This window comes from Acomys minous, assembly GCF_964271855.1.
Source record: "Acomys minous genome assembly, chromosome: 20".
NCBI classification, from domain to species: Eukaryota; Metazoa; Chordata; class Mammalia; order Rodentia; family Muridae; genus Acomys; species Acomys minous.
Window position 1 is genome coordinate 11,702,513 of NC_140502.1, and position 15,159 is coordinate 11,717,671.

Here is a 15,159-nt window from a genome sequence, read left to right on the forward strand (position 1 = left end):
AATGGTTGAGTTTATTGGGTAGATAGCAAGAAAAACTAAATTAAATATCAAACAGCAGAAAGAAGTCACAGCATTATAACTTTTCAAGTGATGTGGTCTTGTTTCAGCTTGTCAAGGGATAAATTGTGCTGGTTTGTTCTAAATGTCAACAGTTGAGCAAAAAGCTCAAATAAGGAATTATCTTGATTGCCTAAAGTGATGTGAGAATCCCACACTAAACATCATAGACACCTTCTCCCAGCAGCATAGATAAACAAGGACACAGAAGAAGGAAGATCATTCAACTTTTGCTCACACGGTCATCTAAGAATTTTCAGACTTCCACTGTGGACTGAGGCCAGTGGCATTTTAGGAACTTTTCACAGTAGACTGGGTTGTCTGAGACACACAGCCTTATGACCTGAGCAACTACTTGCTTCTCTGCTTTTCTGGTGTAAACAACGGTGGCAATTATTTCAAGTATATTGTATGAAATATTCTTATAAATTCTTGTGTGTGCATAAAGTAAATATATACATAGGTATACCCAAAAAAAAAAGAAAGAAAGAAGTCACAGATAGGTAACAATATATCATCAGATCAGGCACTGACACATCATCAGTGGAGACTAGGATAGCCTAATGAGAGAGAAAACACACAGGGTGGGAGGGAGGATGATATATATATATAGAGGGGGGGGGGGCTGGAGAATTTGCTTTTAAAACTGGGGATGGCTCAGCAGGTTAAGAGTGCTTGCTGCTTATGCAGAGAACCCAGGTTTAAGTCCTGTCCCAGCACTTATATCCACCTGTAACTCTGTTCCTAGGGGATGTGACACTTCTGGCCTCTGTAGGCACACATTTGATGCACATACATACATCCAGGCGAACACTCACATGCCTTTAAAAAAATCTTTTCTTTTAAATAAAGAACAGTGTCAAGTTCTGAGAGGTCCCAAACCTTCACGGCGATAGCAAGGGACAGTGTCATAAAGACAGAGAAGAATGTGACGCTCTCCTTTTCCTGTAGGGTAGCAGATTGTAACCTTTCACCTGATGACTGCAAGAGCTTTGCCTCCGTCCTGGTCAACAGCAAGATGTTGACACATCTTGATTTGACATCCAACAACTTGAACAAAGGGATAAACTCGCTGTGCAAGGCTTTGTGCCACCCAGAGTGCGTGCTGAAGGACTTAGTGTAAGTGCCCTTGGGTGCCGGGGGGGGGGGGGGGGGGGACTGTGGAGAACTAGGCTCCATTTACCACAGTCTACCCGTTATGTGGCTGTGGAAATGAATATTTTCTATGCTGACAACAGCAGTACCCTGCCTGAACCTCAACAGAGACTAGACTGTAGGTTTCAGACAGCGAAGGACAGACAGTTCCCTGTGTGGGGGAAAGCTGGCTGTGACTCTTGATAGGGGTGATGTGAGGGTAGTGCTTGCATCCATAAGAGGCTGAAACAGTTCCTCAGTCTTTCTTTCATTGGGCTTAGAATGCAGCCAAAGGGTACTTGGGCAGTTCTGCATTCTTTCTTTCCTTGAATTGTCGTCCCTTTCTGTCCTCACCTGCCGACAGGAGCAAGGGCATTCTCTCACACACCACACAGAGAAATTAGTTATAATATCTACCCATTGGTACAGTCCCATAGCAGAAGTTTCAAAGCATAAACATAAGAAACACAGACAAGCCAGGAGACTGGAGAGGTGGCTCAGTGGTTAAGAACACACACACACACACACACACACACACACACACACACACACACACACACACACTAGCCAGGTGTGGTGGTGCACACCTTTAAGTCCAGCACTCCGGAGGCAGAGGCAGGTGGATCACTGTGAGTTTGAAGCCAGCCTGGTCTACAAAGCAAGTCCAGGACAGCCAAGGCTACACAGAGAAACCCTGTCTCAAAAAAAAAAAGAATACACACCCTGTTCTCTCAGAGGACCCATTTGTTTCCTAGCATCCATATTGGGCAGTTTAACAACCACTTGTAGCTCTAGGTGTGAGGAATCAAACAACCTCTTCTGGCGTCCATAGGCACACTCACACACAGGGGCTGAGCCACACACAGCACACACCAGTACACATAATTAAAAATACAATCTTTAAAACCCGCATGCTCCCATGCATGTATGCACCAACATGGTTGCACATCCCCCAGGAGGCCGAGACAGGAGGAGTTCAAGTTCAAAGTCAACCCTTGAAACAGCCCGTGTAAAGGCGGAAGGAGAGAACCAATTGTACAAAATTTTCTGACCTCCACATGCACACTGTGGTGTGTGCGCCTGCACACATCATATATACATATACACACAGTAATGATCGTTTAAATCTTTAATTGGTTCTGACCTTAACATTTGTAGACTATTTTTTTTCTTGTCATTCCCTAATTAACATGGTATACCAGTTAGTTGGTATTTAAATTGTACAAGAAGTCTGGAGGAGGTTGGAACTAGTATATGGGAGAGTGTGGACAGGTTTGGGACACATATTGAATAGTGCATACAGCCCTTGAGTGCCTGTAGACTTTGCACACACACCTCTGCTACCCATAGATACCAAGGGATTGATGTACTAAATTCCAAATGATGTTAGGCTAGAACAAAATGACTCTTAATGGACATATAGACCTGTGTTAATAATGTGTTCTTGACACTATGATGGGCAGATCTGTGCCCAGGGGTTCTGCTCCATCTATGGCACCAACCAAGGACAATATGTGCAGTCATCATCAAACCCCTACCCAGACCTAGCCAAGGGACAGAATATTCTCCACAGTTGAGTGGAGACTGGGGGATTGACTTTCACACAAACTCTGGTGCCCCTTATTTGGCCATGCCCCCTTGATGGGGAGGCCCGATGGCACTCGGAGGAAGGATAGCAGACTACCAAGAGGAAACTTGATACCCTAGCATCATATTCAAGGGGAGGAGGTCCCCATCAGTCACAGTCATAGGGAAGGGGAATGGGGTTGAAAGCGGGATGGAGGGAGGAATGGGAGGATGCATGGGATGGGATAGCAATTGAGATGTAATATGAATGATTTTATTTTTCAATAAAAAATTTTTAAAATAAATAATAATAATAATAATTCTTGGACTACAGACTGGGCTTTAAACTGGGACAGTGTGAGGGATTGTCTTGGTTAAATTAATTGATGGGGGAAGACCCAGCCCACTGTGGGCAACACCATTCCCTAGGTTTATGTCCTAGATTACATAAGAGTGGAAAACATAGGCAAGCATGTATAAATTCTCTGTTGCCCTGACTCTAGATGTGATGTGGCCAGCTGTTCAAAGTTTCTTCCCCCTTGGCTGTGCACAATGAGAGACTGAAATCTGGAATAGTAAGCTAAAATGGAGCCCCTCTCTGAAGTTGCTTTTTGTAAGGATATTTTTTTTTATCATGGCAACAGAGATGATACTAAGCCACATAGACTTTTTTTTTCAAAATATATATTTTCCATACTGTTCATTGAACAAGAGAACATGTATATGGTTGCCTATATTACAATAATCGTTTTGCTATGAAAAGTATCATTACAGTTAGTAACTGAGGCATTATTAATACAAAGGATTTAGGTTAGCATCAGGTAAGGTCTTCCAAACATAAGCGTTTTCAATGAATTTACTCAGTTTCAGTGCTAGCTCTGATGTGAGTCAGAAGAAAGGAAGGGAGATGTGTTAGGATGAGCCAGAAATTCCTTGTCTTGCTTAAATATTTTGTCAGTTAACTAGATTTAAAGCTGCAGAAATGTTACATATTTTTCTCTCACACACCTCTTCTTTCCCTCCCACAGGTTGGCCAAGTGCTCCCTCAGTGAGCAATGTTGGAACTACCTTTCCGACGTCCTTAGGCGGAACAAAACCTTGAGCCACTTAGACGTCAGCTCCAATGACCTGAAGGATGAAGGGCTGAAGGTTCTCTGTGGGGCTCTGATTCTCCCGGACAGTGCCCTGAAGTCACTATGGTAGATTTCTTTGTGGTTGGGTTCTGGGCCCTGTCTAGGAATCTTGAGCTGAAGGGATGGTTAAAATGTTAGGAGGGGGTGCTAGAAGATGAATGACATCATCAGATGGAAAACTGGACCCCAAAATCTGGATAGAAGGGTATATTGGTGATTTTTCTAGTCAGTGTACCTGGGATGAAATACCTGACAGAGGCAACTTAAGGGAGCAGGGTTCATTGTAGGTTATGGTATAGAACAGTCTAATCTGTCCTGGTGGAGAAAAAAATAAATCATGGTGGGGTGGCCTCATGGTGGTGGAAGTAATGTGTAAATGTTCTTCTCAACTTTGTGGATCAGGAAGCTGAGAATGGAACCAAAATCATGGTCTAGGATATAACCCTTAATCCCACACCCAGTGGTCCACATGTACCTGTTGGACCCTAATATTCTAGGTGTCCCACAATCTTCTAAAACAGTGCCCACATCTGGGGACTAAGTGTTTCAGTACGTGAGCCTGTAGGAGACATTTCAAATCCAAAGAAAGAATAAGACATAGAAAGGGGACCCAAAAATATGTGTGTGAATTAATAAGTGTGCATGAAAACTCTACCTTAGAAAGAGGAGTAAACAGTAGTGTAACAAACAGGAAGAAAAAATGACAGAGCTCTTTAAAATTGAGAGGTATTTCAGTTGGTTTTTTTTTTTTTGGAGGGGGTTGGAATGCTAAGTAGATTAGTATTCCACAATCAAATGACTTTCTGTGAGAAATCCAGATGCGTGGGACTTGGGAGAACAGTGTTACCTAATCTGTTGTGAAATCTCAGAGTCCCGACATTTTTGTCCTCTTTAAGAAAGGAACAAAATGAGAGTACGTGGTGGAATGTGTTTTTCCATCTCATGATGGCTTTGGCTGTTTTAGAAACTAAAAACTGCTGTAGATGTCAGATACAATATATTTGTAAAACATTAAAAAGTGTCTATGATTTCCCAGCCCTGTAAAGATCAAAGAAAAAGCAATTCAAAAGTATAAACCACTTGAGGTCTCTAAAAATGCTGAATATATATTTAAAAATCTGTTGGGAGAGGGACAGTCAGCTTTTTCCAATGGAATGACACTTAGTATAACAGCCACACTCCAGGATGGCCCCCCCCCCATACTCAGGAGTAGTAGTTGGCCATCACAAAGTGGACTCCATGCTTTATGGCTTTTTTTTTTTTTTTTGGTTAGTTGATTTGGCCAAAAAAATGGGCTAGAATGGCACTTTCAAAAATCCAAAAAAACATAAGTAAGTACCTTAAGCATATGAAGTGGACAGCCTCACTCAGAGTGTTCTTGCAGGTGACGTCGTTGCATGAGAGCTGGCGAGATGGCTTAGCAGTTCAGAGCACAAGCTCCTCTTGATCTAAGCCCAGTTCCCAGCACCTAAGTCCAGAGCCTCATGACCTTCTGTAACTCCAGCTGCAGGAGCCCAGACCGCCTCCTCTGGCCTTTGTCGGCACCTGCTTCCGTGTGGCAGGCACATGCACAAAGACAGACGTGGTTTTTTTTTAACAGTATCAGAAGAAATCAGACAGAATGGGCTGCTCAGAAACAAGCCCATCCACTGCTGTTCATACAGCAAAAACAAATAGTTCAGGGGAAGAGTGGACTTGCACAGGCGTGCCCAGTCAGCCGTCATCCATGTGGATGGCGAAGGCTGTGACGCAATGCCGTCTTTCTTCCCTTGATGTAGGGTATAGCAGCCTTGAAAGCTGCGCAGTAGCCATCCACTCCATTTTCACAGAAGTTACCCATAGTCAACGATTCCTTAAAAGTTTTAGTTAACATAACATTTTACTATTTAACATCATGTTTTAACTTTTCAAAAGTTTTATTTTTACTTCATTTTGTATGTGCTTCTGAGCGCATGTGTGTGCACCGTGTGCGTGCAAGTGCCTGAGGAGGCTGGAAGAGGGAATCGGATCCCTTGGAACTGGAGTTAGAAGTGCTTGTCAGGGGGCTGACATGGGTTCTGGCAACCAAACCTGGGTCCTCTGCAAGAGCAGTGTGGTCTGAGCCTCTGAGCCGTCTCCAGCCCCTGCTTTAACCTTCACTGTAATGCGTCCCAGTTGATGTCTTCGTGTGCCTGCTTTACTCCGTTGGCCATGTCTGTGGGCCACAGAGATGATGTTTTCTGAGAGACTCCATGCTGTCTGTGGGTCTGGGCATCGCCAAGTCCTCTTCTGATGAGGGAGTAACCACCGCACTGTGATTTTTTTTTTCTCTTGCAGTGTGAGAAATTGTCTCATCACCACTGGCGGCTGCCAGGACCTGGCTGACGTCCTCAGCAGCAACCCGAACTTGACACACTTATACGTTTCCAACAATAAGCTAAAAGACGCTGGTGTGAAGCTGCTGTGTGATGCTATAAAACATCCCAACTGCCACTTAGAGAGTCTTGGGTGGGTGTCATCAAAGTCATGGCTGTGTCTTCAAGGGTGGCAAAAGGTAGCCGATTAATATGCAGAAAGAGAAATTAAGACTCCATCGGGGGGAGGGGCTGGAGAAATGGCTCAGCAATTGACCCAGATGACCCAGGTTCAATTCCCAGCACCCACATGGCAACTCAAAACTGTTTGTGACTCCAGTTTCCAGGGAGCCAACACACCCTCATACAAACACACATGCAGGCAAAACACCAATGCACATAAAATAAAAAGTTTAAACCTCCATAGGGACACCATGGCAGTTAGCAGCATTTGTATTAGTAAGCCACTCCAACACCTCAACCCCGGAAGCAGTGAGCTGGCTGCTGGCTAGTCTAGCCAGGTTTGATTTATTTCAACTGGGCATACTTACAAAACTTGATCATCTATAGGACTGTATATTGGGGCAGCCTAACTGTTGTCATTGGAGGCAGGATAAGCGGATGGTGCATGCAGGGGTGGATGGATGGATGGATGGATGGATGGATGGATGGATGGATGGATAGATATATGGGTGGATGCCAAGATGGATTGATGACTGCATATATGGGTGAATGATTGATGGTTACAGACATAGGTGTATGGTTGTAGTCACTGATGGAAGCATGCATAGGATACATAGCTGTTATGTGGATGGGTGCATAAATGGATACTGGATGGATGCATAGATGGATGCATGGATGCATGCATGGATGGATGTGTGGATGGATGCATGGGTGCATGCGTGGATGGATGCGTGGATGGATGGATGCGTGGATGGATGGATGCATGGATGGATGGATGCATGGATGGATGGATGGATGGATGGATGGATGGATGCATGGATGGATGGATGCATGCATGGATGGATGGATGGATGGATGGATGGATGCATGGATGGATGGATGCATGGATGGATGGATGCATGGATGGATGGATGCATGGATGGATGGATGCATGGATGGATGCATGGATGGATGGATGCATGGATGGATGTCCACTGGAGATGACAGGAGTGACTAGACCACATCTCATTGACTTATTTGTCTGGACTAACTGATGTGGCAAGTGCTTTGGCTGCCATGATAAAAAAAAATAGGCTGAGTGGCTCATAGAGCAGAGATTTGTCTATAAACACAGTTGAAGAGGCTAGAAGTGAGGTCATGCTATCAGCAGGGATGGTTCCTTCAGAGGACCAAGATGGAGTATGGTCCAGGCTTTTTTCATTGACTTGAAACAGGCTGTTGTCTCCATGTATTCACAGTTATACACGATTAGACCTCACCTTATTGTCACCATTTCAATTTAGTTGCCTCTGTAAAAACTCGATGTCTCAAAATCCAGTCCCACGAGACACTGAAGATTAAAATGCCAAACACTTAGTTTTAGTCCGTAGGAGAATGACTCTCAAAGGTTCAAATAAAACCGTGTCAAAGGGCTTGAGGTGTAGGCTCAGAACTCACCAGCCCTTGCTCCACCAAGTGCAAGGTACAATGTCAGCCAAGGTTCAAGGGCTGGGACAGCAGACTATTAGTGGAACTGTTTGTTCACCACAAACATAGACGTGGAGACTGGGCCATTGTGGTCACATATTGTCAAAGAAGAGAAAATTTGATGTTGGGAACACTGGGCTTTTAAGAGACTGTCTTCAGAGGCTATGGAGTGAGTTTAGGCTAAATGACTTGTCACCTCCCATCCTGACGTGGAACTGTATCTTTCGTTGCAGGGTGGAAGCCTGTGAGTTAACTAGTGCCTGTTGTGAGGACGTTGCTTCTGCTTTTACCCAGTGTAAGACCCTGTCAGATATCAACGTGCTGGAAAACGCCTTGGACCACAGTGGGCTGGCTGTGCTGTGCGATACCCTGAAACAGCGAATGTGCACCCTGCATATACTTGGGTGAGCCGCCCTCTGTTCTCCTTGGTGGGAAGTGTCCTTAGAGCTAAGGAGGGAGTAACTGAAATCTGAAATGTCCATTGAATAATATTGTTTAAGAGAGAAATAAGAGCTGATGGGGAGATGGCTCAGTCCGTAGAGTGCTTGCAAAACAGGCACAGGGACCAGAGTTTGATCCACTGAAACTACATGAAAAAGCCAAGGCATGTGGCTTTGTACTTGTCATCTCGGTACTGGAGAGGTAAAGGCAGGAAGATCCTTAATGCTCACCGGCCCCACCCAGTCTATTCCAATTGGTGAGTTCCAGACCAAATGAGAGATCCCCATCTCAAAAAATCAAGAATTATCACTGAGGTTGGTCTCTGGTACCTGCATGCTCGCTCTCTCTCTCTCTCTCTCTCTCTCTCTCTCTCTCTCTCTCTCTCTCTCTCTCTCACACACACACACACACACACACACACACACACACACACACACACACACACACACTCTGCAAGTAATTCAATAATAAGGTCATTGGACACTCCACAAATAATCACGCCACTATTGCACAAGGAAGCAGATCTTGTCATGAAACCCACCCCTCCCTCAGGGACTAGAGGCAGTTAATTGCTGCTTGAGGGAGGGGATGCTGTCAAATATTTTAAAAATTCAAGGTAGAAATAAGTTCAAGTAATGTCCTCTCACTCGAGGGGACATTGGATTAAGTATAAAGCCCTCCCTTGCTCTGTGATTGGTGAGTGCCCAAGTCCTGGTAGCTTTTTGTACTATTATAACAATGATATCTAAGTATACTTTTATATATAACTTACATTTATGACACAGACAGTCCTGACTTAAGATTGTTTGGATCTGCAAGATGAAGGCATGCTCAGCCATTCATTTTTTTCCTTCCAACACAGTAGCCAATTATGACATGAGTTATTCAACATTTAAATATTGGTCTTTATGTTAGGTGAGTAGATTTTTGCCCACCTAGAGACTAATGTGAGTGCTCTGAGACCATTTAAGATAGTCTAAGCAAGCTATGGTGGTCCACTTGTGGAGAAAGGCTTATATAATACACTTGTCATATAAGTATGTGATTCTGACTACTATACATTGGCATAAGATATATGTAATGTATATCATTATAAATATGATATATATAAACATGATAAATATATTTATATAAATATGTTTATAAAATATGATACATGTTATATAATATTATTTTTATAATCCTCAGCATTTATCTTTGTGACTTGGTTTTTTTTTCCCTGTGGTTTTCAAGCCCTATAGGAGATCAAGGTAATCTTTGTGAAAATATGTGAGTTCAGGTGCACATGTGTGTGTAGACTGTGTACACAAGTGTGGAGACCAAAGGGCAGTTATTTTTGAGATAGCATTTCTCAATGGAACCTGGGACTAACCAATTCTAAAAGACTGGTTGGCCATCAAATAGTAAGGATTTGTCAGTCTCTGATTCATTGGTTCTTGGACCATAGGCATATGATACTATTCCAAGTTGTTGTTGTTGTTGTTGTTGTTGTTGTTGTTGTTGTTGTTGTTTTCCAAGACAGGGTTTCTCTGTATAATAGCCCTGGCTGTCCTAGACTCCCTTTGTAGACCAGGTTGGCCTCAAACTCACAGAGATCCACCTGCCCCTGCCCCCTCCTACAAGTGCTGGGATTAAAGATGTGCGCCACGATGCCTGGCTTTTTTTTTTTAAGATTTATTTATTTTGTTTATTGCATATGAGTGCTTTATCTGCAGAAGAGGGTATCAGATCACATTATAGATGGTTGTGAGCCACCATGTGGTTGCTGGTAATTGAACTCAGGACCTCTGGAAGAGCAGGCGGTGCTCTTAACCACTGGGCCATCTCTCCAGCCCAGCCTGGCTTTTTTTTTTTAATTTGTTAATTTTTATGCTGTGTGTATGGATGAGTACCACAAGTTTGCAGTACCTGAGGAGGCCACAAGAGGGAGCAGAGTCCTCAGGTACTGGAGTCACAGACCGTTGTTAACTGTCATGTGGGTTCTGGGAACATAAACCCAGAACTCTTCCTCTGGAAGAGCAGTCCATTGCTCTTAACTACTGAGCCATCTCTCCAGCTCCTATTCTCAGCTTTTCATGTGGGTGTTGGGGGACTAGCCTCAGATCCTCATATTTGTGTAGCCAATACTTCCCTGGGAGAGCTCTTTCCCCAGACCCACCCCCCCCCCAAGATAGGGTCATTTTAAGTAGTTATGAAGCCACTCACTTCTAGAAAAGTGAAACCTTGTTGGGGTGTCCAACCTTCTGACACTGCAACATGGCACACACACAGTTCACATTCAAAAACTGTGCAGGGTTTTTTTTTGAGTCAATACCATGCTAGACCTTTTCATGGCTGCCCCTTTTTTGCATATGACCCGCGGGCTGCAGGTTGAATATGCCTACCAGATGTTGGGTTAAAATGTTTATATCTCAGCTGGGCCTGGTGGCACCTGCCTTTAATCTCGGCACTCAGAGAGGCCGTCAGGTGGATCACTGTGAGTTCAAGGCCAGCCTGGTCTACAAAGTGAGTCCAGGATACACAGAAACTATGTATCAAAAAACAAACAAACAAACAAACAAACCAAAACAGTTTCTAGCTCTAGCTGTCTCTGCTAGAAGGAAGACACAGGCTCACTTCCTTAGGATTTTCTCTCACAAATTACCCCATCCCCTGGAAACATTAAGTACCTGCAAGATTTCTTTATTACTTGGTGTTGGCTAGAGGTTGAGAGGGTACGAAGCTGGAGTGAACGCATAAGGAAGTAGAAAAAGGTTAAGTTATCTGTCATTTTCTGAGCTGTCCAGCTCTGCATTTGACTCCAATTCAGCCATGTTTACTCTGCACCCTAAGGTAAGATGCCAGTTCCTCTGATTATGAGTCTTTGATCTATAAAGTAAGAGTTGTTATTTGACATGAGATATTCAAAAATATATAGGTGTCTGATAGTGTGGTGGAGATTGTGAATCAATAAATCTTCTTTGTTTCTTCTTGTCCTCTTACACCACCATGGAAAGTCTCAGAGAGATGGGTATTACAGTTAACACCTGTCCAGGAGCATGGTTCATTCTCACAGGACAAATCTACTTGAAACATAAAATTATACAGAACTAATGGTTTGAATGAAATGTCTCCCATAGGCTCAGATATTTGAATACGTGGTCCCCAGTTGATAGTGTGATTTGGGTAGGTTTGGGGGGCAGAGGAGTGTGACCTTGCTTGAGGAAGAATGTCACTAGGACCAGCTTTGAGATTGCAAAGGTTTGTACCATTCCTAGTGTGCTCTCTCTGCATTGCCCTGTCCTTGTGGCTCAGAAAGTGAGCGTTCAGCTTCCTGCTCCTGTTGCCACTTTTCTCTGCCACAAAGGTCCCCGTGGAACTGTGAGGGTTTGAAGCAAATAGACCCATCCTTCTGTATGTTGCCTTCTTCATGGTCTTTTATATCATAGTAATAGAAAATTAACTAATACAGAACTAAAACAGAGACAGGAACATGGGTGTGGGGTGTGTGTGTGTGTGTGTGTGTGTGTGTGTGTGTGTGTGTGTGTGTGTGCGTGCGCGCGCATGCACCTGCTGTGTGTGAATGCACATGCGTGAGAACAGTCAGCCAGAGGCTATATGTCCAGATACACAGATCATGGAAACAGTTACTGTTCTGGGCTTGTAGGAAAAAAAAAAGAACTCCTCAAGCCTTTTCCAAGTCTTCTACCCCAAAACCATAAGGCTTAGCTGGAATCGGTGCTTCCTCCCACCATTCCGGATGTTGACATCAAGTTGAAGTAGACCACAGTTGGCTTGTGGGGTTCACCGCCCTGAGACGGCTAAGGCAGAAGCTGTGAAGAGGCTCAGTCGAGTAAAACACTTGCAGCAGACGTCTGAGGGCCTGAGTCCAGATCTTTAGTGCCACATAAGAAAGTTGATTGTGGTCTCATGTGTCTGTCGCCTTCGGGCTGGGGAGAAGGGTGGAGACAGGAGGCTCCCTGGAGCTTGATGGCCAGCCAGTCCATGAGTGACAGGTTCAGGGACAGACCCTGTCACAAAAATATAAGGTAGAAAACAGTTTAAGACCCCTGACATTGACCTCTGGCAGGCACACACATGCACACACACACACACACACACACACGCACACACACACGCACACACACACACACACACACGAGCAAGCCAACAAATTAAATTTTTCCTTCATTTAAAAAAATGTGTATGGGTATTTTTCCTGCATGGATAATCTGGCTTGGAAGCCAGAAGATTGTATTAGGTGGAATATTAGAGTTACAGATGACTGTGAGCCACAACGTGCAGAATTGAACCTGAGTCCTCTCTCTGTAAGAGCAGCCAGTGCCCTTAACCACTGAACGATCTCTCCGGTCCACAGATCAGTTTTTAGAATCTTAATGTTAATAAACATGTGTCTTCTCACAGCATGAGTGTGTCACCCCGTTCAGAGGCAACATCGGGGTCTCTGGAATGTGGCTGTGGGAAAAAAGTATGGAGGGAAAACGAGATGTTGGAAAGCTCAGAAGGAAGGGCAAGGGTCTGGAAAAATGGCTCTTTATTAAGAACACTTGCTGTTCTTGCAGAGGACTCAGCATCAGCTCCCAGCACCCAACCTGACACCTCACAACTGCTCCCAACCATAGTTCCAGAGGATTCGATGACCTCGTCTGACTCCCACGGGCACCTGCACGCATGTGGTGCCCAAATTAAACTCACACAGGCACGCCCAAACACAGAAATAGTAAACATTTTAAATCTTAAAAAGAAGACTGAGTTAATTAAAGCTGTTTGGTTTTTTTTTTTTAATATCTTTCTAGAGTGCATATTACTGAATCTGATATGGAAACCCGGACGTTTCTGATTGCTGAAAAAGCGAAAAGCAGTGTGTAAGCAGAAACAGGAAACAAGGGTGAATATTCGGACGCAAGAGACATGGGCCTATTCTGACCCCAAACTGCCTCCTAAAGAGAGAGAGTGAGAACCCTTACTTTGGCCTATTGTATACAAAAGTTACAATCACTAGCATTCCAATGAGATTATGATTTCTTCGCCCTTCGCTCAGATGCACTTTGCAAGATAGGTGTGACTTTTTGTTTGCACTGTGGTGTCAGACAGGGCCATTCAAAGACCTTCATGCTAAAATGACCACCTTATTTTTTTTTTACTACCTTATAATGAATTTCTTTTCCCCCCCACCCACACTGGTATCTTAAGCACCCAATAAAGCATTAAGTATCTTTAACTGCTTTGAAAAAAAATCTCTTGTTTTCTTACTTTCTTTCTTTTTTATTTGTGTATTTATTTATTTACTTATTTATTCACTTTACATCTCAGTCGTAGCTCCCTCCCTCCTCTCCTCGCTGTCTCACCCCCTTCCTCCATCCCCTTCCCCTGTTCCTCAGATAAGGGGAGCCCCCCCCCCACTTCCCATCCACTCCAGTCCATCAAGTCACATCAGGACTGAGTGTGTCCCCTTCCCCTGTGGCCTGACCAGACAGTCCTGCCAAGGGGGAAGTGATCAAAAAGCTGGCATCATCAGAGTCCATATCAGAGACAGCCCCATCGCCCCTTATACAGGACCCACATGAAGCCTGAGCTGCCCATACGCTCCATCTATGTAGAGGGCCTAGGTCCAGTCCAGGCATGGTCCTTGGTTGGTGCTTCAGTCTCAGCAGGCCCCTGTGGGCCCAGGTTAGTTGGCTCTGTTGGTCTCCTTGTGGCGCTCTTGTCACCTCTGTGTCCTTTCATCCTTTCCCCCGCTTTTTTTCACTAGACTCCCTATGCTTTGCCCAATGTTTGGCTGTGAGTCTCAGCATCTGTTTTGAACCACTGCTGGGTGGAGCCTGTTTAGAGGACGGCTCTGATAGACTCTCCCGTCAGCAAGCATAGCAGATAATTGTTAATAGTGTCAGGGGTTGGCTGTCTCCCATGGGGTGGGTCTTGGGGTTGGGCCAGGCATTGGTTGGACATTCCCTCAGTCTCTGCTCTATCTGCTCTATCTTTATCCCTGCACATCTTGTAGGCAGCGTAAATTTCGGATCAAAGTTTTTGTGGGTGGCCCGGTGTTCTCTCTCCACTGCAAGTCTTGTCTAGTTAGAGGGTGCTCTTTTCAGTTTGGAAATCTCTTACAATCAGATTTGCCTTCTGGTGGATTTCTGGAGCATGGTATAGGTCCAGGCAGGAATGGTATCGTAGAAGGTTGTTTGGGGAAATTTTAATTGGCTGTGCATAAGAAGCCTTTAGCGGAGAGTCTAGACTGAACACTCAGTGAAAACTGTTGCTGTTTTGTATTTTGTATTAAGGAGGGGGAGACCTGGTGGCACTCAGAGGGAGGACAGCAGGTTACCAAGAAGAGACTTGATACCCTATGAACATATACAGGGGGAGGAGGTCCCCCTCAGGAACAGCCATAGGGGAGGGGAATAAGGGGAAAATGGGAGGGAGGGAAGAATGGGAGGATACAAGGGATGGGATAACCACTGAGATGTAACAAGAATAAATTAATTTTAAAAAATTAAATAAATAATATATATAAATTAAAAAATAATAATAATTTACACATTTTCCAAGTCTCCTGACTTCTACTTTCAAACGTTAATGCATATACATAGGCATGTGTGCACATGAGTGTCGTTACCTGTAAAGGACACAAGAGAACATCGGATTCCTTGGATCTGGAGTTACAGGCAGTTATAAGCTGTCCTTCAAGGGTACCGGGAACTGAACTTATGTCCTGCAAGCATCGTATGTGAGCTTAACTGCTGGGTCATCTCTCTGACCTCTCATCTATCTTGACTTAGGAAGATGATGGTCATACTGAGAGCTTGAGAAAGGCTGATCTCACTTGATTCTCAGTCCTCCCAGCA

General features: G+C 44.2%; 1 protein-coding gene across 1 annotated transcript in view; it reads left to right on the top strand.

The window, feature by feature from the left end:
• Nucleotides 1-13,545, top strand: part of LOC311590970 (NACHT, LRR and PYD domains-containing protein 4C-like) — a 36,047-nt gene extending 22,502 nt beyond the window's left edge. Inside the window, exons 6-10 of the mRNA XM_084770291.1 lie at nucleotides 1,009-1,176; nucleotides 3,786-3,956; nucleotides 6,207-6,377; nucleotides 8,107-8,277; nucleotides 13,111-13,545. Coding sequence (XP_084626417.1) covers nucleotides 1,009-1,176; nucleotides 3,786-3,956; nucleotides 6,207-6,377; nucleotides 8,107-8,277; nucleotides 13,111-13,183 — 754 coding nt within the window. The 3' untranslated portion in view covers nucleotides 13,184-13,545. The remainder of the gene's footprint in view (nucleotides 1-1,008; nucleotides 1,177-3,785; nucleotides 3,957-6,206; nucleotides 6,378-8,106; nucleotides 8,278-13,110) is intronic.
• The last annotated feature ends 1,614 nt before the right edge of the window (nucleotides 13,546-15,159 follow it).